The following is a 24324-nucleotide window of genomic DNA, read 5'->3' on the forward strand; positions in this document are numbered from 1 at the left end:
GAGGGCACCAAGTTGGGGAAGGCCGATTCAGAGCACGTCTTTGCCTACAGAGTTTTCAGCACAATCCCATCCATGCCTACTCGGAAGGAAGTCCCTATGGGTTTCGCGGGGGGGGGGAATTCCCCCACATAGGTGGATATTGATTTATGGCCGTTGGCTGTCTTAACTGCTGTATTCCGAGGGGAAAGCGTAGCTCCGTAGGGAATAGCACTCTTTAACAGAATTCTCAGTTTTCTCACAATGCAGTAAGTCTCGGGGGGTTGGGGAAATTGAAACTGGTTTAAATCCAATTTTCGTTTGCAGGGGCAAATGTCGTTGGAGGGGAACCTTTGCTTCTTGCAATTCCCTTGCATTGTCCAAAGGGAGAAGAGGTCAGCAAGCCAGGATTGTGCCTCTTCTCGCCATTCTAGCCTCCAGCCATCCTCTCGCCTGCCCAGCCATGTTTCCCCTCCGCCCTTGGCAAGGAAATCTGGCACAATCAATTTCAGACCTGCCACTCTCCTTTCCAGCTCTGCCCTCTTGGCCTTGCCTCCCTCCTCCCTCCCTCTGCTGTGGCTGCTGGTTCAATTAGCACCTTGGTGGCTTGTCAGGTGCCTCTGCCACAACCCTGGGGACAGCTTTATTTAAAAGGAGCCGATAAGCAGACGCCAGGCAGCCACCGTCTGGAGCAGCGACTCTGCAATGTCTGCTGCGCTCAGAAGAACATGGAGCCTGCCTCCCTCGGCACTTGACAGAGACTGAGTAGCAAATCCCGGGGCCTTGCAGTTAGAGGACTGCAGCCCAGCTTCTTCGCTTTATTTGGCTGGATCTTCCCCAGAGCCTTTGGGTGGGAATTTGCACCCAGGTCTTCAAAAGTCTGGGGCAGATGGGGCTTGCTTACCTGGGAAGGTAGCCCATCTAGAAGAAGGAAGACTCTGGTCCTAAACCTCCCAGGATTCATTGAGAACGGGAATAATAATAATAATAATAATAATAATAATAATAATAATAATAATTTATTATTTATACCCCAGCCACTCTGGGCGGCTTCCAACAGAACACTAAAATACAATAACCTATTAAACTTTAAAAGCTTCCCTGAACAGCCTTCAGATGTCTTCTAAAAGTTTGGTAGTTTTTCTCTTTGACATCTGGTGGGAGGGCGTTCCATGCCAGGGTAGCTCTGTTTTGGGAAGTTTTTAACGTTTGACGCTTTATTGTGCTTTTAATACAGTCATAACTCGTGTTGCGTTTGCTTCGTGATACTTTTTTTAGGTTGCGTCCCACGGCAACCCGGAAGTACCGGAAAGGGTTACTTCCAGGTTTCGCAGCTTGCGCAGGCGCGCAAAATGACGTCACGCACATGCGCAGATGCGGCGAATCGCAACCCGCAGACGCGGGTTGTGTTCTGCTCATGTTGCGAATGGGACTTCGGAATGGATCCCATTCGCAACCAGAGGTACCACAGTATTGTGTTGGGAGCTGCCCAGAGTGGCTGGGGAAACCCAGCCAGATGGGTGTGGTATAAATATTATTATTATTATTATTATTATTACTGCTGCTCCTCCCCTAGACCAAGTAAAACAATAGAAATACTTAACCAACTGACCAATCAGGTCAGCTCTGCCCTCCTAAAAAAAGTCCCCCCCCCAAAAAATATCCTGACTATGCCCATGGTTCAATGGCACCTTGCTGCAACTGCAGGCAGGCTGCTGCCAGATGTATTGCAGCAGCAAGACTGAGAGGGGAGTCTTGTCTGGGCAGCCCAGGACCTCCATATATACCCTGCCCAGGCTTGCACCCAGGAGAGGAGGTGCACTTCCTTGCCTCGCTAGAGAGATGGGTGCCAGCCACCTTCAAAACGCAGTTAGCATAGACTAGGGAACGGAACCCAGGGCAGGTCAACAGGGATAGGGCAGCCTCCACTAACCTGGTACCACCCAGATGTTTGGGACTGCCACTGATGAGCTGTAGTCCAAAACATCTGGAGGGCACCAGGTTGGCGAAGGCTGAGATAGGTTCTGGCTTGGAGGAGGAGAGCGGGCCAGTCTTTTCTGCCCATCTCGACAGCATGTACATTGTGCCCACTGTAGTATGAGAGCTAGCATGGTGGAGTGGTTAAGAGCAGTGGACTCATAATCTGGTGAACCGGGTTCGCTTCCCTGCTCCTCCACATGCAGCTGCTGGGTGGCCTTGGGCTAGTCACACCTCTCTGAAGTCTCTCAGCCTCACTCACCTCACTAATAATAATAATAATAATAATAATAATAATAATAATTTATTATTTGTACCCCACCCATCTGGCTGAGCTTCCCCAGCCACTCTGGGCGGCTTCCAACAAAGATAAAAAATACATTAAAATGTCACACATTAAAATCTTCCCTGAACAGGGCTGCCTTCAGATGTCTTCTAAATGTCAGGTAGTTGTTTATCTCTTTGACATCTGGTGGGAGGGTGTTCCACAGCACAGGCGCCACCACCGAGAAGGCCGTCTGCCTGGTTCCCTGTAACTTGGCTTCTCACAGTGAGGGAACCACCAGAAGGCCCTCGGTGCTGGACCTCAGCGTCTGGGCAGAATAATGGGGGTGGAGACGCTCCTTCAGGTATACAGAGTGTTTGCTGTGCAGGAGGAAGGGAAAGGATTTTGTTAGCTGCTTTGAGACTCCTTAAGGGGAGTGAAAGGCGGGATATCAGGTCCAAACTCTTCTCTTCTTCTTCTATGACCAAGCAGAAGAATCCACGGAGGGTCTATGGAGGTTAGAAGGGGCCGAATTCTCAGTAGTCCCATTCAGTCCTATGGGATGAAGCAGTTGGCAAGGTTGTTGGGGAAAGCCCCAAACTTGCTTCCCCTACAAGCCACTGACGGCACAAATAGCACAGCCTGGTAGCGTGCTCAGATCCACCCCTTTACTTTCTCCTCACTTATGGGGACACTTCCTCAAAGAGAGCAGGCTGGCCGATGAATGAAGCAGGATTCTGCATGATTCATCTAATAATAATAATAATAATAATAATAATAATAATAATAATAATAATATTTTTTATTTATACCCCACCCTCCCCAGCCAAGGCCGGGCTCCGGGCGGCTAACAAGCAATAATAAAAATAAGCTGAATGACTACAACTTAAAAACAAGATTATAATACAACATTGAAACATTGAAACATTAAAATGCAGCCTCGTCACAGGAGGAGAAAGAAATGCACCTCTCACACCCGTAGGAACCAGTCAGCCTCCACAGGGCAGTTTTGCATTGGTGAACTGCCTCCCCTTCACCAAACCTCATGGATCCACAATGAAAAGACAATCCACCAGCCTGATCTCCTTAGCTCCGGGTGCATTAAGCACACAAAGAAGAAGAAGAGGAGTTTGGATTTGATATCCTGCTTTATCACTACCCGAAGGAGTCTCAAAGTGGCTAATATTCTCCTTTTCCCTTCCTCCCCCACAACAAGCACTCTGTGAGGTGAGTGGGGCTGAGAGACTTCAGAGAAGTGTGACTGGCCCAAGGTCACCTAGCAGCTGCATCTGGAGGAGCGGGGAAGCGAACCTGGTTCACCAGATTACGAGTCTATCGCTCTTAACCACTACACCACACTGGCTCTCAGCCCCTTCCAGCCCCCATTGCTCTCTTTTGCTGTCCTTGGCAGGTGGCTTCTCGAAGTTAATGCTTCCCCCTCCCTCACGGCCAGCAGCCAGGAGGACTATGAACTCAAGACCCATCTTCTAGAGGACACCCTGAACATAGTGGACATGGAGGGCCGGTGAGTAGAGCACTTAGCGTGTGTGCCTTCTGCCTGTCATTTCAGTTGGCTCTGTTGTTGTTTAGTCGTTTCTGACTCTTCATGACCCCCTGGACCAGAGCACGCCAGGCACTCCTGTCTTCCACTGCCTCCCGCAGTTTGGTCAAACTCATGCTGGTAGCTTCCAGAACACTGTCCCACCATCTCGTCCTCTGCCGTCCCCTTCTCCTTGTGCCCTCCATCTTTCCCAACATCAGGGTCTTTTCCAGGGAGTCTTCTCTTCTCATGAGGTGGCCAAAGTCTTGGAGCCTCAGCTTCAGGATCTGTCCTTCCAGGGAGCATTCAGGGCTGATTTCCTTCAGAATGGATAGGTTTGATCTTCTTGCAGTCCATGGGACTCTCAGTTGGCTCTGCTAACCTTTATAGTGTGCCTTTCCCCACTGTCGATCCACCTGAGGGTGCAGCAGGAGTCTTTGCCCTATGGAAATAAGCAACAAGACATGTGCACGGCTTACGACTCCCACTGTTTTCCTGCATTCTCAAGTGCTGCAACCCTTAATCTTATGCAGTGCACCAAAGCCAAGTGCAAGTTCATGGGAGATGTTTCGAACCACTTGTTTTCCTGTGTCGACCATCTTTCTGCAAAACCACCCAGTCCTCCTCGGTCTCTCCAGCCTCCTTTTTCAGGAACTTCTTCCTGGATTCCTCTTGAAGCAAAGCTTATTTGTTTTTAAATAAATTTTATTATTATTAATTGACATCCATACACAATCTTAGGTACATGTACAGCCTTAAATAATTATGCCATTAAATATTGATTTAAACTTGTATTTGTACATGCTCTTTTCTTATAATTTCTAACTAAACAAAAATAAACCAAAATAAAAATCCAGTAAACTAAATTATATGAAAACAGACTTCTCGTCATTTCCCGATGTAAATTACATTTACAACATTGAATGTACTTATACTTCTTACCTTACTCTTACCTTACTCTTACTATAGTTTCTAGTACTTTCATATAACATATCATACCGTTTTTCCTTGCTTAGTAGTATTTAAGTTACACAACTCTGCCATAGATGTTATGTCATTGTTATATTTTTGTAGGTATTCCTTAAACATATCCCATTTTTGCATGGATGATTATTCTGTATTGCCCCTTAATCTATCTGTCAATTGTGCCAATTCTGCATAGTCTAATAACTTATTCTGCCATTCCCTTACTATTGGTACTTTTTCCCCTTTCCAGTTCGATGCAATTAATAACCGGGCAGCCGAAGCAAAGTTTATTTGTGTTCCTAATCCACTCCCTTTAAAAGACTCGGGGCAATTAAGGAAGATGATATATGCCAACACACCTTGCCAGGAAAGCGCTGGGTCAATAAACCAGGTGGATCGCTCTGTTCTAGGGTGATCATCAGAGGCAGTTTTCTGAATTCTCAATGGCATGCAGCCCTTGTACAGGAGATGGATAAGCGCTAAACTCGCTTCTGTTGCTCCCCAGCTGCCATCTTGACATCCCCTCCAAGGTTGGAGCTTGGATGAGCAAATCCATCCCAGGAAGGGAGATGCAGAGCAAAGGATCCAGGCCTGCCATTGACTCTCAAGCCTTTGCTCCTACAGGTTGACGGGGAAGGAGAAGCGTGTCGGAGGCTTTGACCTAATCTGGAACGACGGTCCCGTCAGCAGAGAAGATGGGAATCTGGACACACCCATGAATGGCTTTGTTGCAAACACCCACCTAGGTATTCAGCCGAGTGGCTCTGAAGAGGCAGGGTGGGGGCTGCAAGCGTTGCTGTTTCCCCACCCCCAGATGTGTCAAACCCATCTCAGCACTGGAGAGTGGTGGCTGGGATCATCATCATCATCATCATCATCATCATCATCATCATCAATTTATTATTTATACGCCGCCCATCTGGCTGGGTTTCCCCAGCCACTTTGGGTGGCTTCCAACAAAGTATTAAAATACAGTAGTCTGTTAAACATTAAAAGCTTCCCTAAACAGGGCTGCCTTCAGATGTCTTCTAAAAGTCTGGTAGTTGTTCTTCTCTTTGACATCTGGTGGGAGGGCGTTCCACAGGGCGGGTGCCACCACCGAGAAGGCCCTCTGCCTGCTTCCCTGTAACTTGGCTTCTTGCAGTGAGGGAACCGCCAGAAGGCCCTCAGCGCTAGACCTCAGTGTCCGGGTAGAATGATGGGGGTGGAGATGCTCCTTCAGGTATACTGAACCAAGGCTGTTTAGGGCTTTAAAGGTCAGCACCAACACTTTGAATTGTGCTCGGAAACTTACTGGGAGCCAATGTAGGTCTTTCAAGACCGGTGTTATGTGGTCTTGGCGGCCACTCCCAGTCCCCAGTCTAGCTGCCACATTTTGGATTAGTTGTAGTTTCCAGGTCACCTTAAAAGGTAGCCCCACATAGAGCGCATTGCAGTAGTCCAAGCGAGAGATAACTAGAGCATGCACCACTCTGGCGAGACAGTCCGCGGGCAGATAGGGTCTCAGCCTGTGCACCAGATGGAGCTGGTAAACAGCTGCCCTGGACACAGACTTGACCTGTGCCTCCATGGACAGCTGTGAGTCCAGGCTGCGCACCTGGTCCTTCAGGGCCACAGTTATCCCATTTGGGACCAGGGAGTCCTCCACACCCGCCCGCCCCCTGTCCCCCAAAAACATTACTTCTGTCTTGTCAGGATTCAACCTCAATCTGTTAGCCGCCATCCATCCTCCAACCGCCTCCAGACACTCACACAGGACCTTCACCACCTTCACTGGTTCTGATTTGAAAGAGAGGTAGAGCTGGGTATCATCCGCATACTGATGAACACCCAGCCCAAACCCCGATGATCTCTCCCAGCGGCTGCATGTAGATGTTGAAAAGCCGCGGGTTGCGTTTTGCCGCTTCTGTGCATGCGCGTGACATCTTTTTGAGTGTCTGCGCATGCGCAAGCGGCGAAACCCAGAACGCGCTCCGTTACTTCCGGGTTGCCGCGGAGCGCAACCCGAAAGCGCTCAACCGGAAGCACATTCAACTCGAGGTATGACTGTAACTTGAATCCATTGGTTCAGGTCCTTCCCTCCAGAGCAGGAATTATGGGTATAGATCTTGACAGGTTAATTCAGGGTAGCTGTTTCTGAATCAGCCTAGCTCTTTTAAGTTGCTGCTGGCGATTCATTCAATATTCTTGGAGATGATACTGATATTATCATACTTCTTTTTGAAAAAGCCCTTATGCATTGCTGCTTTAAGCCACCGCAAGCCCCTCAACTTCACCACCCATTTCACTTGAATAGCTTCCCAAAAGGCACACAGTACAGATTATCACGGTGTTGTGGTCCGTTCTTTGCTTGATGCTGACTTGAGGAGACTCGGCTCTCTCTTCCCACCTCCAACTCCATCAGTCTCAGCGCCTATCACAGGCTGTCAGGTAGTACTAAGGTGGGGGCGAGAAGCTCCTGCAGCGTTTCCTGGGGGCACACTTTCAAACTGACTGAACCACAGCTCAGCCAGAGAGGCAGATTATCTCCTCGCTCCGTGGAGGGGACAAGTCACATGTAACACCTTGTTATCGCTTTCATTTCAGGCTACAACAATGACAGGAAGAAACAGCTGAGGCAGCTTTTCAAGTCTTTTCAGACGCAGCAGAAAGTTTAAACATTGCAGCGGAGAAATGGTCAGATGTCGGAGTGTGTGTGTGTGTGTGTGTGTGTGTGTCCGGGCTCTGGAGTTGAAGTGAGGTCCTTGCCGGCTTTGCTGCCTCAGTTATGTGTCTGCAGGGATTTCCTCCACTTTGGGGAGCTTCAGGTGCGCTGTTGAGAAGATTCCCTTTCCCAGCAGGCTGACCAAGCACTGGACACAGAACAGCTTTTAACCTGGGCATGTTGCAAAGCCGGGTCTAGTGCACCGTGTTTTGGGGCAGGCAGATGGTGCACTACTCACCTGACCAGGTTCAAGCAGTGCTTAACATGGACAGCGTCCGTGGGGGCGAGAGGCAAGGGAGGAATACAATTGTTGCTCCGCCAACTGATTGCAGCAAATCAACTGGCACCGCCCACATGCAAGGCTAGAAAAAGTGATGCGTCCCACCCAAAGACCCACCACCTTGACTAAAATGCATTGCAGCAAGCATGAATAAAAGTTAATGCCTTAGTACTGCTAAGGACCCAGAAACATGTCCCTTTGGTTCTTGACTAGGGAATAATGTTATGGGGTGGCAGCGAGGCAGAGCACACCATAACCACCTGCTGGTCCTCGATAACAGTTTCCCTGGAAGTGCATCTCTTCCTTCCCTTTTGCACACTCACCACTATAAAGGAATGAAGTTGAACCTAAAGAATCTAAGCTTGCAGATCTAGAACAAGCCTGCCATGTTATAGGATTTAACTATTTGGAGATAACTATCTCATAACCAAAGGGATGCGGGTGGCGCTGTGGGTTAAACTACAGAGCCTAGGACTTGCAAATGTTCCTCTCCCCCACCCACCCAACAGCTGACAAAACGTTGTTCCGTCCTGAAGCAGCTCATGCAACGTGCAGACAGGTCAGGATACAGTGGTCATCGATGGTGTTCAGGGTGAAGCGGGTGTTGGAGAAGCGAGCAAAGCCATCCCGGTAAAGCCAGGCTTTGAGTGGGATATACTGGGAGGAAGAGAAAGCGGTGGTGAGCAGCAACAACAACTTATCATTTGTGCCCTGCCCATGCAGGGACGCGGGTGGCGCTGTGGGTTAAACCACAGAGCCTAGGACTTCCCGATCAGAAGGTCGGCGGTTCAAATCCCCGCGATGGGGTGAGCTCCCGTTGCTCGGTCCCTGCTCCTGCCAACCTAGCAGTTCGAAAGCACGTCCAAGTGCAAGTAGATAAACAGGTACCGCTCTGGCGGGAAGGTAAATGGTGCTTCCGTGCGCTGCTCTGGTTCCCCAGAAGCAGCTTAGTCATGCTGGCCACATGACCCGGAAGCTGTACACCAGCTCCCTTGGGCCAATAAAGCGAGATGAGCGCCGCAATCCCAGAGTCGGCCACGACTGGACCTAATGGTCAGGGGTCCCTTTACCTATCTCATAACCAAAGCACAAGGCTTCGGTGGATGGGTTTGCTCAGGTTCCAGTTTAAAGGTTGGATATATACATGCAGTGGTACCTTGGTTCTCAAACTTAATCCGTTCCGGAATTCTGTTCTAAAACCAAAGCGTTCCAAAACCAAGGTACTTTCCCACAGAAAGTAATGCAAAATGGATTAATCTGTTCCAGACTTTTAAAAACCACCCCTAAAACAGCAATTTAACATGAATTTTACTATCTAACGAGACCATCGATCCGTAAAATGAAAGCAATAAACCATGTACTGCAGTCACACAATCAATCAGTAGCTGAACTGGGTCCCACACAGTCACAAAAACAAAAGAGCCACAAAAGCAAAATAAATAGCAAAAACAGACAGACCTCAGCATAACACTCAAAACGGAAGTGTGACGCTCAAAATGGAAGTGTGGCACTCAGATCGGAAGCCTAACTCAAAACAGAGCATGTTTGGTTTTGAAAAAAGTTCACAAACTAGAACACACTTCTGGGTTTGCAGTGTTAGGGTTCCAAGTTGTTTGAGTACCAAGGTACCACTGTGTATGTTTGTGTGTGTGTGTGTGTGTGTGTGTGTGTGTGTGTCCCTGAACAGAAACTGGATTGTGTACAGAGAATCCCCTGCTTTTCTCAAGAAGCAGAATAGAGTTTTGAGCCTGGCAGCAGGAGCAACACAGGGGTGGTAGAGCCAGGAATAGCATTTCCAGATGCAACTGGACATCATTCACCCCCTCAAGTGAGATAACCTGATCTCAACACCACTTCTGAGGGTGGGTGCGCATTGCTACCGTCCCCTGGCAGCACTGATCAGCTTTCACCGCATCACGGACTGCCACTTGATGGCTGGTCTTGTGAATGCTCCTAGAGCCCAGCTCGCCTACAGGTTTGGGCTCAACGGACATTTTGAAAGTTTCAAGACACAGGAAAACAACGGCAGTGATAAGAAGTCTGTGGACCTCCACATGCTACTCCTATCAGCCCCAGGCGGCAATGACTGCTGCTGAGGGATGATGGAAGTTGTAGCAATATCTGGAAGGCCACAGGTTCCTCATTCCTGGGTTTGTGGTCACAAGTGACCTTTGTCCAACTACACAGGTCCATCATGGGATTGCGTCGCTTAACCCTTCGACATTCTTTCTTAATTTTTAAAAATGTATTTACTAAATTTGTAACCGCCCTTCATCTGTAGATCTCAGGGTGGGTCACAAGAGAAAAATACAAGATAAAAAACACAAAATACCTAATAAAAGCAAGAACCAGTAACCCCCTACCCGCTAGGCAATGCTACCTGCAGTAGCTGCTCCCTAGTGCCAAGACAAATCACCACAGTAACTTCCATTCTGTTCCGTTGCTGCCGAGCTCTTTGTCTTCTCTGGAGCTTAAGGGATCTGCCTACTGTTGATGGACATGTGGGTGAGCTTGCCATGACGCCTATTCCATAAAGCTCTGGTGATTTCATCGTCAAAGAAGCAGAAATGTACCCGGAGGATTTTACATGAAATAAATACAATGTGAGAGTGGGAAGACGGGAGCCACAGCAGGCTTCCAGGAAGTGGACTGGTGGATGTCCAGGCCAGGATTACAAGTGACTTCACAGAATTTTATCTCTAAACGTAAGTCCCCACTAGACGACTCAGCACCCCCACCATGTAAAAATGGAAACTAGTGTGGTACCTTGGTTTAAGAACAACCCTGTTTACGAACTATTCGGTTTATGAACTCCGCAAAACTGGAAGTAGTGTCCCGGTTTGCGAACTTTACCTCGGTCTAAGAACGGAATCCGAACTGTGGAAGGGCACCGGCGGCGGGAGGCCTCATTAGGAAAAGGGTGCCTCGGTTTAAGAATGGTTTCGGTTTAAGAACGGACTTCCGGAACGGATTAAGTTCGTAAACCAAGTTACCACTGTATTGGTTAATGCGGTCATTTAACGTACAGGATGAAGCTTCTTCTGGAAAGCCGGGAGTGGAGAAGTTTGCCACCTACTGGTAACACAAGGTGCAGGTTGAAAGAGACAAGAGCTCACAACTTTGTTACTCTACGGAGTCATGGCAAAGCCAGGATTCCCAGCCTCGATTACCTTGACTTAAGCCAATGATCAGCGCCTACAGTTCCATACAGCATGCCCAATTTTAAGCTGGAAGAAGCTGCGCAGAAGTGCCAGGTCTTTGGCAGGAGCTGAGGGAGGAGGCAAGCATTCCCAGCTGCGCTGTTTGGCAATTTCACACACCTGGCTCACAACCCCCTTCCCACAGCAAGACAGCCTGTTGGGCAAAAGGGGCATGTGTGGCTTTCTGGGCTTTGTGCCCAGAGTTTTAACACATAGGAATTGATGAGCTCGGGCGAAGAATCTTAAAACTAGCAAGCTGAACAAAAGAGCACTTTCCATCGCCACACCGCTTTTGGATTTGAGCATACAATTTATTAGTACAAAGACGTGTGCATAGTGTCCTGTTCCTGCCACTTCCTTTCCAGCAGTCGGAACTCAGCAACCCATCTTACGACGACAACATTGCAACCTCTTACTCTTCGGGCTTCAGTGCTTGTGCTTCAGTCAGGCTGTCAAAACCACAGAAGGACACCAGCTTGAGCATTTTGCTTCACCCAAGCCCAAACCTCTCCAACAAAGGATGCCAGGGATCAGATGCTCAACAGCTCAGGAAAGCCCCTTCTTCAGGCATAAGCAAAGCTGCCTTTTGAAAAGCGAGCAGTTCTCTCGAGTTTTGTCTGTGCAGGAGGCGGCTGCTAAATCCGCACCAGGAAGCCGCTTCAACCATCCACCACGTTTCTCATGAACCGCATCTCTTCGGCACTCAAGGGCTTCAGGCTGTAGCCTTTCAGCTCTGGCTTACCTTTGGAAAGAGCAAGAATTACATGAAAATGATGTACACATGGTATATAACACCAGTGCAGATAGGAAGAATGTATGAAACTGGCTCAAACACATGTTGGAAATGTAAGGAAAAAGAAGGGACTTTTTACCATATGTGGTGGGACTGTAGTAAAATTAAAAAATTCGGGGAAATGATATCTAACGAGTTGAAGAAAATGTTCCAATTAACATTTGTAAAAAAGCCTGAAGCATTTTCGTTAGGGATTTTAGGAAAAGACCTGCCATGGAAACTTAAAAACATCGTTATGTATGTGACAACGGCGGCAAGAGTCTTAATAGCACAAGGGTGGAAGAATGAGGAAATACCGACCAAAGAACTGTGGCAAGAGAAATTGATGGACTATGCGGAATTGGCGAAATTGACACACAAACTACGTGATAAGGACAACTGTGACTTTAAAGACGAATGGGAACCTTTTCCAAAATATTTAAAGAAACAACAAAATGAACTGGACTCCTTGGCAGGGTTTGAATAAACATACACAATTTTTTTTATTGGTAACATATGGACAGATAAATTAAGGATCTTTACAATTTTATAATATGCAGAGAATAATATGTGCTGAAAAACCAGATAGAGGAGCTGAGGGAAGTCTGGGGGTGGGTGGGTGGTTTTTTTTTTCTTTTGGGGGGAGGGGAAAATTGGGGGGAATGAGGATGATGTATTTTTGATAAATTGTTATGTTGAAATTCTTAATAAAAATATTTAAAAAAAAAAGGAAAGAGCAAGGAGATGAAGAGTGTTAAAAAGGCTGGGAGGAGCCATAGTAGAAGCAGCAGCCGAGCCACTGGGGAATTTGCAGCTTCCTTTGCAAAGTGTGGCTTTGGCTCCCTTGCCTGGATAGCTGGGGACTAGATGTACCATCACTGGCTGTGAAGTGCTCAACAGTAAAGGACAAACATTTGGCCCAAGAAGCTTAGAGCTGGGACAGAGGTGAGCAAATACAGTTTGAATTGATTCAGTTTCTGCCAAAGGACGCTCAGAAGACTACAGCCTATTTGGTGGGGGACGGGGAGAGGAAAGAAGGAGCCTGGTCTGGAATAGCATGAGGGACTCAGCGACCTTCAGGCCCTGCAGCTTTATGAACTGTCAATAAGGGATGAAGAAGAAAAAAACATTCCGCTGTGGCAATGCGGCTAAAGCTTTGCTTAATGATGCATCCTCCCTTGGACACTGATAGGAGGGTAGGAGGGAAAGGGATTTAGACAGCAGAAACCATACAAACTAGGCGAGGCATCCTTCACACAGCTAACCATCATGCGAATGAATTTCAAAAGGTACAGGGCAGGTGGGGGAACCCCATGCCCCCCCTCCCACAATGGAAGTTTAAAACCTTTTGCTCCATGCTGCGATCCCAAATCGGATCTCCCCTCCCCCAAAGAAATCCTGCAATTTGTGTTGAAAGAAAAGGATTGATTGGCAGAAATGGGAGTGTTTACACCAGTGCAAATAGTAGGTGTGTGGGGCCTGATCCTAGGTCAAGACTGCTGCAGGGGTGGCCAAGGTGAAAACCTCCCTACCTCTCACTAGGACTCATTAATAGCTTTCCTTTATACTTCATTGGAAGCCGCCCAGAGTGGCTGGGGCAACCCAGTCAGATGGACATGGTACAAGAAATTTTGTTGTCGCTGTTGTTCGGCAGAAGCCTTTTCTTACAATTGTCTCATTCCATGGAGGAAACACTTTGACCACAAAGTAGGCTGTTCCAGAGCACTCCCCAGCAGTAGGGAAGGTCCAAGGTCTTCTGGGTCTCTGCCAGGTCTCATGGCTGCCTGCTTGATATTGACCAGTGACAGGGCCTTTTCAGTGGTAGTTCCCCATTTGTAGAATGCTCTCCCGGATGAGGTGCACTTGTCTCCCTCATTACTGACTTCCGGGGGAAATCTCAAAACGTTCCTGTTCACCCAGACATTTGATGGTTGAAAGACATTGTCCCTGAGATCACTGTTCTTAGAGCGTTGTGTGGTTGTTGTCTTTCTTTTGTTTGATTACTGATGTGTTTGCTGCCCTGAGGTCCTTTGAGAGGAAGGGCAAGATCTAAACTTATGGGGTCTTCGCTGAGTGATCACATTAATCCGGTACTATACCAGCTGCACTGGCTCCCGGTGGAGTACAGGATCAGGTTTAAGGTGCTGGTTTTAACCTTTAAAGCCCCATACGGCCTAGGACCCTCGTACCTACGGGACCGCCTCTCCTGGTATATCCCACAGAGGAACTTACGGTCTGCAAATAAAAACATCCTGAAGATCCCAGGCCACAGAGAGGTTAGGCTGGCCTTGACCAGAGCCAGGGCTTTCTCGGCCGCGGCTCCAATCTGGTGGAACGCTCTGTCACAAGAGACTAGGGCCCTGCAGGACCTGACATCTTTCCGCAGGGCCTGCAAGACAGAGCTGTTCCACCAGGCCTTTGGTCAGGGCACAGCCTGACCCCCTCCTCTGGCAATCTGCACAGAATTTTGCTTAATGGTTGCCACCAATTTGATTTTAATTAATTTTTATAATGAAATGTTTTTAGAACGTTGGATTATTTTGATTGCTGTTAGCCGCCCTGAGCCCAGCTTCGGCTGGGGAGGGCGGGATATAAATAAAATTTTTTATTATTATTATTATTATTATTATTATTATTATTATTATTATTATTAAACTAGACAAAAACCAATAAAATTACCCTGCCTTGCCTCAGCTTCCACTACACCTCTTCCACCCCTTGCTTAGCTTATAGAGGAGAACACCCCAATAAGTAGACGTGAACCAGCCTATTCTCAGATATTTATAAGCGTACACCTGTTCTTAAAAGAATAATCCTGCTCACCCCAAACCACTATGGTTATCCCAAACCACTATTGCTGATCGAGATGGCATGAAGAGTGGAGGCAAGAAGGCAACTTCTAAGCCCTGAGCACTTGATCAAGAGCCAGCCAACCCATTGTTCCCCATCAAACACAGCCACCTTATTCCAGCCCGTCTGGCAAATACCTTGAGCTTCCAAGAGGCGGTTGACCTTCACTTTCAACTCCTTCCGCAACTTGGCTATTTCTTCATCTAGGAGTTCTTGATCTGGAGAAAAAGCAGTGACATGTCATCTGGAAGATTTAAGACTCACTACCTGAATTAACCCATTTTACTCCCTGTAGTGTCTTCGAAGCTACAAACATGAGTCTGACCAAACTGCGGGAGGCAGTGGAAGACAGAAGTGCCTGGCGTGCTCTGGTCCAGGGGGTCACGAAGAGTCGGATACGACTAAACGACTAAACAACAACAACAACAACTCCCTGCTTTGTCTCTCAGTTGCAAGCACTATGGTAGAAGAACTCTTTCTCTACACTGTAAAGCTTGCCATTGTGTTGTATTAAGATGCCGCCCCGCCATTCAACTCATTAAAGGTAAATGGACCCCTGACCATTAGGTCCAGTCGTGACCGACTCTGGGGTTGTGGCACTCATCTCGCTTTATTGGCTGAGGGAGCCGGCGTACAGCTTCCGGGTCATGTGGCCAGCATGACTAAGCCACTTCTGGCGAACCAGAGCAGCGCATCGAAACGCCGTTTACCTTCCCGCCGGAGCGGTACCTATTTATCTACTTGCACTTTGACATGCTTTCGAACTGCTAGGTTGGCAGTTCCCATTAAAGCTTCAGTTTAAACCAGTATGAATTACATCTCACTGGTGACTACAAGCCAAAGATTTTTATTTACTGCAACTAAACACAACAATTTGGGGACATCTCTTGCACACCAACAATTTCAATAAAATTGCAACACATGGATTTTACTGTACACTACTAGTACTAATTACACGAATACTAAACTAATACATTGTTGTAAACTGCTGATATATTTCTATGATACAACGGTATAAAAATATTTTTGTAAATAAATACAAATAAATAATATAGTTGCATCTGAAAGGAGGATGGGATTTTCCCTCAAGGCTGGCTGGGTAACAGTTCAGGGGCTCTGTGTAATGTACAATTTGGCTGATTTGCTTCAGTCACTTTAGGCCTCAAAAGTTGTTGTTATTTAAATTATTTAGATTCTCTAGAAACACACAGTTAATACGACATTGTCCCCATCTTCAAAAAGGAGGAGGGGAGAAGACTCGGGTAACTACTAACTGGTCAGCTTGACATCGATACTAGGAAAGGTCCCATAGCAGAAATTAAACGGTTGGTCTGTTAGCAGTTAGAAAAGGATGCTGTGATTACTAAGACCCAGCATGGGTTTCTCGAAAACAAGTCATGGCAGGTTAATCTCATTTCTCGTAGAGTTACAAGCTTGGGGGATCAGGGGAATGCTGTGGACATAGTGTATCTTGATTTCAGTAAGGCTTTTGACAAAGTCCTCTTTCCCCTTCAGTGGTCAGTTACTCAGCTTCTTCCCCCCTCTGTCTCTGGGGACAATCATCCCCCAACCGGCACCTTGAGAATCTCACCTTTCATTTTAAATAATATCAAGCTGGTTGACGGGCCTCATAACTGCAGGGTGCAGGCAAAAGTTTGACAGCATGTGACAAAACCTTAGAAGCTAGCATGCACTCAGACGGCATCTACCACATCAGCACAAAGCTGCCAAGATGGTACAAATTATGAAAAGAGAACCAAGATGATGAACTGCAAATTGACTTGGCTCTCGAAACCACAGATTTTTCCACGCAGATGACAGAAAACGTAACGGGGCTCTTACCTCTTTGCAACATGTCCTTGGTTTTTGCTTTGCCAAACTGCACAAACATGTTCCCAAAGCAAACCATGACTTTATCTGAAAACAAGAAGACGAATCTGCATTAAAGAATCATAGAATTGTAGAGTTGGAAGGGACACTGAGGGTCATCAAGTCTCACCCAATGCAATGCAAGAATCTCAACGAAAACACCCATGGCAGATGATCATCCAATCTCTGCTTAAAAACCTCCAAGGAAGCGAAGAAGAGTCCACAACCTCCTGACCGAGTCCCTTCCACTGCCAAACAACTCTTTCCGTCAGAAAGTTCTTCCTAATATTTAGCTGGAATCTCCCTGCTTGTCATCTGAATCCATTGGTTTGGGTCCTATCTGATTACCTAAAGCAGGCATGGCCAAACTTGGCCCTCAAGCTGTTTTGGGACTACAACGCCCATCATCCCTAGCTAACAGGACCAGTGGTCAGGGATGACGGGGATTGTAGTACCCAAACAGCTGGAGGGCCAAGTTTGGTCATGCCTGACCTAAAGCTCATGAACACCTTCTAAGTCTCATTAGAAAAACCACCTAACAAAATAAATACAGTGGTACCTCGGGTTAAGAACTTAATTTGTTCCAGAGGTCCATTCTTAACCTGAAACTTCCAGTGAGCACTCAGGGCTGTTTTCCTTCAGAATGGATCGGTTTGATCTCCTTGCAGTCCATGGGACTCTCAAGAGTCTCCTCCAGCACCATAATTCAAAAGCATTGATTCTTCGGCGATCAGCCTTCTTTATGGTCCAGCTCTCACTTCCATACATCACTACAGTGGTACCTCGGGTTAAGTACTTAATTCGTTCCGGAGGTCTGTTCTTAACCTGAAACTGTTCTTAACCTGAAGCACCACTTTAGCTAATGGGGCCTCCTGCTGCCACTACACCGCCAGAGCACGATTTCTGTTCTCATCCTGAAGCAAAGTTCTTAACCCGAGGTACTATTTCTGGGTTAGTGGAGTCTGTAACTTGAAGCGTCCGTAACCTGAAGCATCTGTAACCTCTGGGTACAAATGGGATCCCTTCCGGAGCCCCGTTCGCATCCTGAAGCGAACGCAACCCGCCTCTGCGGGTCGCGATTCGCCGCTTCCGTGCATGCACGTGACGTCATTTTGAGTGCACATGCGCGAGTGGCGAAACCCGGAAGTAACGCGCTCCGTTACTTCTGGGTCGCCGCGGAGCGTAACCTGAAAACGCTCAACCTGAAGCACATTTAACCCGAGGTATGACTGTATACCCAGATCTGCCCTACTCCTTACCAAACTGGAAGCCGTATTCAACTAACTTGTTGTGCTAGTGGATGTCAGCATGGGAATTCTCACTAGCACAACAGGACTTTATCCCACCCTTTCCTCCCTCTGTGCCCTCCTCAACTCTGCTCAAGAGGGCTGGGAGAACCCCCAGAACAGCACGTGGGATGGTGGTGCTGAGGGGAGATGGTTCCACTGGGCAAACAGAAATTCCTGGGCTGACAGAATGGTCTCTTTAGCAGTACACTTGAATGCAACCCAGTTTCTTGGCCTTTTGGCTAAGATCAAGTGTAGTAATGCAACCCAGTTGGTGGGGCTGGGATGGGAGGAAGTCAATGGACTCTGATAAAGCTGCCTGAGAATGAGAGATATTCCACAAGAGAGGGGTAAGGCAGAAACCGTTGTTGGACAAAGACGCAGCACAAAGGCCTGGCCTAAGATGCGCATGAAGCAAAGCACCATCGCAGGCCCAGCGCGTTTATTCCGCCTTGCCCTCATTAATGCAAAAGGCTTGCTGCGTGTGAGGGAAGCCAGGCAATTTGCTGAGCACAATCTTTCCCCGGGGAGAAGAGGAGACGCGGCTGCCACTTGCGGCAGACATTAGTCACCCAACTTAACGTGTCACCAGAAAACATTTGGATAGGACGGGGAGGCTCAAGGCTGGCAGCGAGGGAGCGGGGAGCCAGCGCAATTTGTGAAATGTAACAGTAACTATTATAAGTTATCACTAAACACTACAGTTACTGCATTATTTCCCGTAGTGGCATCTGCAGTTATAGTTACCAGCAGCACTGCAAAAATTCATGACGCAAAAGCCGTGACTGGGATCAGGCTGATTCCCTGTCCAGCTACTAAGCAGGATTATGAAACTTCTGCTGTCTGCCCTATTGAGCGGATACCGAGAAAAGAAGAGAAACTGCCATTCCTCTGACCTTATAAAGTGATTTATTTATACAGGTGTGGAGGGAAAGGATCTAATTATTAAGAGACAGCCCAACAGAGAGCTGAAGACATATTTCAAATTTCCAAGCATCACATTTCTAGGTGTTCAGATGATTTCCCCTCCACCTGAGTGTACCACATCCCAAAACAATACAAATGCAAGCAATTTAAACCAAACCTAACAAATCTAGAAAGTCTAAGGCAAAATCAAAAAGCGGTTGTAACATTTACAGAAGAGGTAAGGCAGTCTGTCAACAAGTAACTTGGTCCTGAGCTGTATAGGGCCTTATAGGAACTTGTCGTAATCACGGTGCATTCAACTTCTACAGCGGCATCTGCAGCCAATTACTCATTTCTACAATTATGAGCTTGTTTCTCACTTCATGCTGGGGTGACCATCTTAGGCTCTCTTACAGTGCATGAAGGAGACAGCTGCATTTGATAAGCTTGCTCTAGTCAAAATGCTCAAGAAGAAATGAAAGAGTTATTCCACATAACAAAATTGCCCTTGCTGTTATCTGAATTCTTTCTATCGCATCCTTCAAAATAATGCTGGCTTAGCAAGGGGCAGTTTCTATTAGATTTAGCTCTGGGATGCCTACAGTGGCATCTACAGTTATAGTTCCAGCAGTAAATAATAAAATAGGCAAATGTCAGAGAAAATACAGGAGTCTCAAGACAATCTAGATTCAGCATAGAGGCATATAGGACATCGAAACTGCAGGAACAAATGTGAACTTCATTCACCAAGTTCAAATCACTTCTCCATGCAAGAGGTCTTGGGAACTCCTTAGCTGTCAGCCTTGTGTAATTTACAGGATAGTTGCAAAGAGAACATGCTAAATCTGGGGTCCTTGGAGAAAGTTACATTTATGTTCTGCTTTAACAAAAAAACTTACAAAGCAAGCAGCACAGCACAAGGTATACCTGCCCTATACTTTGGTACATTGGTATTATTGGAACCCTGGTACAGTGGTACCTTGGGTTACATACGCTTCAGGTTACATATGCTTCAGGTCACAGACTCCGCTAATACAGAAATATTAACTTGGGTTAAGAACTTTGCTTCAGGATGAGAACAGAAATCGCACGACGACGGCGGGGCGGCAGCAGGAGGTCCCATTAGCTAAAGTGGTGCTTCAGGTTAAGAACAGTTTCAGGTTAAGAACAGACCTCCAGAACGAATTAAGCTCTTAACCCGAGGTACCACTGTATACAGGAAGACCTGGACAGACATCAGAGCTCTCAAACTGCCATGTGCCATATGCTTCTGGGAAGTAATGGGTTTCTGTAGACAGACTGAAAAGGGACAGGAGACTATCAGCTCAACAACAGAACACATGATATGCGCACAGAGGAAGTGCAAGGTTCAAACCCTGGCATCTCCTTTTATAAGCATCTCAGGTGGCAGGTTGGGAAAGGGAGACTACCTAAGGCACTGGAGAACTGTCGCCAATTACAATGGACTGCAATGTGTGATGTTCGAAAAGACCTCTCACCTGAAGTCTCCATGTCCTTGCTCAGGGTCCTCAGGGCCTCCCGGTTCTGATTTTGTTTCATACCCAGATCCACAATCTAAGGGAGAAATGGAGAAAAAACCTTCAGGGTGTGTCACAACAAGATTTCCATGAAGGCCAGTTCACAAGCGCTCCCCTGATCCCCGTATTGTATTTTTATTTTGTTCTAACTGTTCCTAAATGGGACGTGGGTGGTGCTGTGGTCTAAACCACAGAGCTTGCTGATCAGAAGGTCGGAGGTTCAAATCCCCATGACGGGGTGAGCTCCCGTTGCTCGGTCCCTGCTCCTGCCAACCTAGCAGTTCTAAAGCACGTCTAAGTACAAGCAGATAAATAGGTACCGCTCCGGCGGGAAGGTAAATGGCGTTTCCATGTGCTGCTCTGGTTTCGCCAGAAGTGGCTTAGTCATGCTGGCCACATGACCCAGGAAAACTGTCTGCGGACAGACTCCGGCTCCCTCAGCCAGTAAAGCAAGATGAGTGCCGCAAGCCCAGAGTTATTCGCGACTGGACTTAACTGTCAGGGGTCCTTTACCTTTACCTTTGAACTGTTCCTAAGGCCTTACAGAAAAGGGCAGGTAAGAAATCAATACAATCAGCAAAAATTATGATCGTAAAAAACACACACCCTCAAAGCAGTTTACAAAAAAAGGTAAAGCAATAAAATTATCAGAGAGAAATTAACAACAGTAATCTGAAGTTTTCAAAAAGTTAAAACAATAAGACTAAAAAAAAAAAAAGATTAAAACACGCACCAACTTTCTAAACACCTGGGCAGCCTTGCCTAAATAAGTGAACAAGGGAGGCATTCATGGTCAGTTCTGGCACCTCTTTTTCTAGGAAAAACAGCACTGATAATAATGATGATGATGCATAGATGGGTGGGTGGGTGGGTAACTGTGATCCTCGGCCGAAATAAAAAAAAGGTAAAGGGACCCCTGACCATTAGGTCCAGTCGTAACCGACTCTGGGGTTGCGGCACTCATCTCGCTTTACTGGCCAAGGGAGCCGGCGTACAGCTTCCGGGTCATGTGGCCAGCATGACTAAGCCGCTTCTGGCGAACCAGAGCAGCGAACGGAAACGCCGTTTACCTTCCCACCGGAGTGGTACCTATTTATCTACTTGCACTTTGACGTGCTTTCGAACTGCTAGGTTGGCAGGAGCGGGGACCGAGCAACAGGAGCTCACCCCGTCATGTGGATTCGAACCGCCAACCTTCTGATCGGCAAGTCCTAGGCTCTGTGGTTTAGACCACAGCGCCACCCGCGTCCCAGAAATGTAATAAATGATAACAACAGTTGGTTGTCCAAATGTTGTAGGACTGTAACTCCAGCCACCCCTGAAGGCATCTGGGGCAGAGGAGGGGGTACAGATTTGCAACAAGGGAATGTACACAAAGCCCATGGGGGGTGTTAGAGTGTCTGTGTGTAAAATATACACATATATACATATATTGTTTACTGCTTAAATAATATATGTATATGTGTGTGTGTACCAAACTGCGGGAGGCAGTGGAAGACAGGATTGCCTGGCGTGCTCTAGTCCATGGGGTCACGAAGAGTCGGACACGACTAAACAACAACAACAAAATGTGTGTGTGTCATACACACACTCTAACTAAACAACAACATACATACATACATACACACACCCACACCCACATATATATATCAGACACCCACCCACCCCATGGGCTTTGTGTGTGTGTGTGTGTGTGTGTGTGTGTGTGTGTGTATTACACACACACACTCTCTAAACAACAACATACATATATACGCACACCCACACACACATATATATATTAGACACACACACACACACCCCATGGGCTTTGTGTGTGTGTGTGTGTATATATATATATATATATATATATATGTATGTGTGTGTGTGTGTGTAATACACACTAACTAAACAACAACATACATATACACCCCCACACCCCCATATATATATATATATATATATATATATATTACTTACACACACACTCCATGGGCTTTGTGTATATATATATATATATATATATATATGCGTGTGTGTGTGTGTAATACACACTAACTAAACAACAACATACATATACACCCCACACCCACACCCCCCATATATATATATATATATATATATATATATATATATATATATATCACTTACACACACACTCCATGGGCTTTGTGTGTATGTGTGTGTTTATATATATATATATATATGCGTGTGTGTGTGTGTGTGTATAAAATAATCAGCTACGGCATCCTCCGCCCACCTGGAAGCTGAGGAAGCCTAGCATTGCCACGAAGGTGAGCTTAACCATTACCTGCCCTATCCTTTTCAGGGGGGCGGCTGAGATGGGGGCGCCCGCTCCCTCCTCCTCCTCCCGCCCCGAGGCCTACCTGCTGCCTCCCGCCCATCACCTCCTCGGCCAGCAACTCCACCTCCGCCAGCACCCGCAGCGCCACGTCCGGCTCCAGCTCGCCCATGGCGGCGCGGAGGGAAGGAGAATGGCGGCGCGGAGGAGGAGAGGCCTAGTCGGAGGCCGTTCCGCGCAGGCGCCTCGCCTGCCTCCAGGAGGCGGTCACCATGGCAACCCGGCTAGGCCCGGACTGGCTCCTTCGGGCCGCCGCCGCCGCCTTACCTATTCCCCCGGTTCCGCCCTTGGGGCCCCGGCCCTGGGCGAGTCGGTAGCCGGCTTCCCCGCACCGTCCCGCTCCCGGGTGGCCCTCCTGATAGCGAAAGGTGCTCCGTTAAAACTTCAGGGCTTTGCTGCTCTTCCTTGGGAAATGACGCTTTGTTTATATTATATTATCGCGTTTATACCTCTCTCTCCAAAGGGCGCAAAGTGGGGCATTTGGGCCTCTACCGGCCCCGTGGCTTGTTGGTTTGTTTTTTTAAGAAATATTTATTAAGATTTTACAAAGACAAATATGCAAAAACACATAATAAAAGAAACAAAAAAATAAGAATAAACAGACAGAAAAAACAAGAAAAATAAAAAACAATTGTTTTTCATAACTTAAAACTCATTTGCTTGTTTCTTTGACTTCCTCACACCTCCCCTTCTTGTATTCCCATTTAAATAATCAAATCAGCAAATCCTTACCCTCTTTCATTTATCTTATCTCTATAACTTAACATTTTATAACTCAGTATTTTCATCCATTATCAATTCATTTTTGCATATTCTTATTAACTTTGTTGCCAATACCACTTATTTCCAATCCAACACCATTTTAGTTATTTTTTTACCTAATTATATCCTTCTTCCATATTCTTAAAGCATTACAGCTGGAAACCACTTAATTTCTATCCAACATCATTCTAACATTCATTAATTTTGCAATATTTCTGTAAATAGTCTTTAAATTTCTTCCAATCTTCTTCCACCGCCTCTTCTCCCTGGTCCCGGATTCTGCCAGTCATTTCCGCCAATCCCATATAGTCCATCATCTTCATCTGCCATTCTTCCAAAGTGGGTAAATCTTGTGTCTTCCAATACTTTGCTATAAGTATTCTTGCTGCTGTTGTAGCGTACATAAAAAAAGTTCTGTCCTTCTTTGGCACCAATTGGCCAACAATGCCCAGAAGAAAGGCCTCTGGTTTCTTCAGGAAGGTATATTTAAATACCTTTTTCATTTCATTATAAATCATTTCCCAGAAAGCCTTAATCTTTGGGCACGTCCACCAAAGGTGAAAGAATGTACCTTCAGTTTCTTTACATTTCCAACATTTATTATCGGGCAGGTGATATATTTTTGCAAGCTTGACTGGGGTCATGTACCACCTGTATATCATTTTCATAATATTCTCTCTTAAGGCATTACATGCCGTAAATTTCATACCGGTAGTCCACAACTGTTCCCAGTCAGCAAACATAATGTTATGTCCAACATCTTGTGCCCATTTAATCATAGCAGATTTCACCGTTTCATCCTGAGTGTTCCACCGTGGCTTGTTTGTTTGTATTTTCTTTTCTTTTTAAAGCAGCAAGTAAAAAACAGTAATGAAAACAGCACAAGAATTGCAACTGTGCATTTGCACTGAAAATGCAAGCAGAACTTGCCTGACATCATCATCAACAATCATAATCATTTATTTATTATTAATTCAATTTATATACCGCCCTTGATCAGAAGATCCCAGGGTGGTGTACAACATTAAAAAACACATTACAGAACCAGGTAGGTAGCCGTGTTGGTCTGACACAGTAGAGAAATATATATAT

The 24324-nt window shown here is 46.6% G+C and overlaps 2 protein-coding genes across 5 annotated transcripts in view; one reads left to right on the forward strand and one right to left on the reverse strand.

Moving 5' to 3' along the window:
* The window catches only part of TTLL9 (tubulin tyrosine ligase like 9), a 50286-nt gene extending 42389 nt beyond the window's left edge, over positions 1-7897 (forward strand). For 2 of the 3 annotated variants that reach the window (XM_083618890.1, XM_083618891.1), the window contains exons 12-14: positions 3630-3743; positions 5349-5470; positions 7311-7897. In XM_083618890.1, the coding sequence (XP_083475016.1) occupies positions 3630-3743; positions 5349-5470; positions 7311-7381 (307 nt within the window). In that variant the 3' untranslated portion in view covers positions 7382-7897. The remainder of the gene's footprint in view (positions 1-3629; positions 3744-5348; positions 5471-7310) is intronic. The other variant, XM_083618892.1, reaches the window with a different exon arrangement.
* Positions 7898-11198: 3301 nt separating this feature from the next.
* Positions 11199-22656, reverse strand: PDRG1 (p53 and DNA damage regulated 1). Of its 2 annotated transcripts, none has more exons than XM_083619283.1 (5): positions 22496-22652; positions 20091-20166; positions 16373-16447; positions 14668-14748; positions 11199-11650 (listed from the first exon to the last, which is right to left on the reverse strand). In XM_083619283.1, the coding sequence occupies exons 1-5, from the start codon at positions 22580-22582 to the stop codon at positions 11568-11570; spliced, it is 402 nt and encodes a 133-aa protein (XP_083475409.1). In that variant the 5' UTR covers positions 22583-22652; the 3' UTR covers positions 11199-11567. The 2 variants fall into 2 exon arrangements, 1 of the variants encoding a protein (XP_083475409.1); XR_014549210.1 differs by lacking the exon at positions 11199-11650 and adding an exon at positions 12362-13734 and having other exon boundaries at positions 14337-14819; positions 14961-16447; positions 22496-22656.
* Between the last annotated feature and the right edge of the window lie 1668 nt (positions 22657-24324).

Source organism: Podarcis filfolensis (assembly GCF_964270895.1).
Source record: "Podarcis filfolensis genome assembly, chromosome: 6".
NCBI classification, from domain to species: Eukaryota; Metazoa; Chordata; class Lepidosauria; order Squamata; family Lacertidae; genus Podarcis; species Podarcis filfolensis.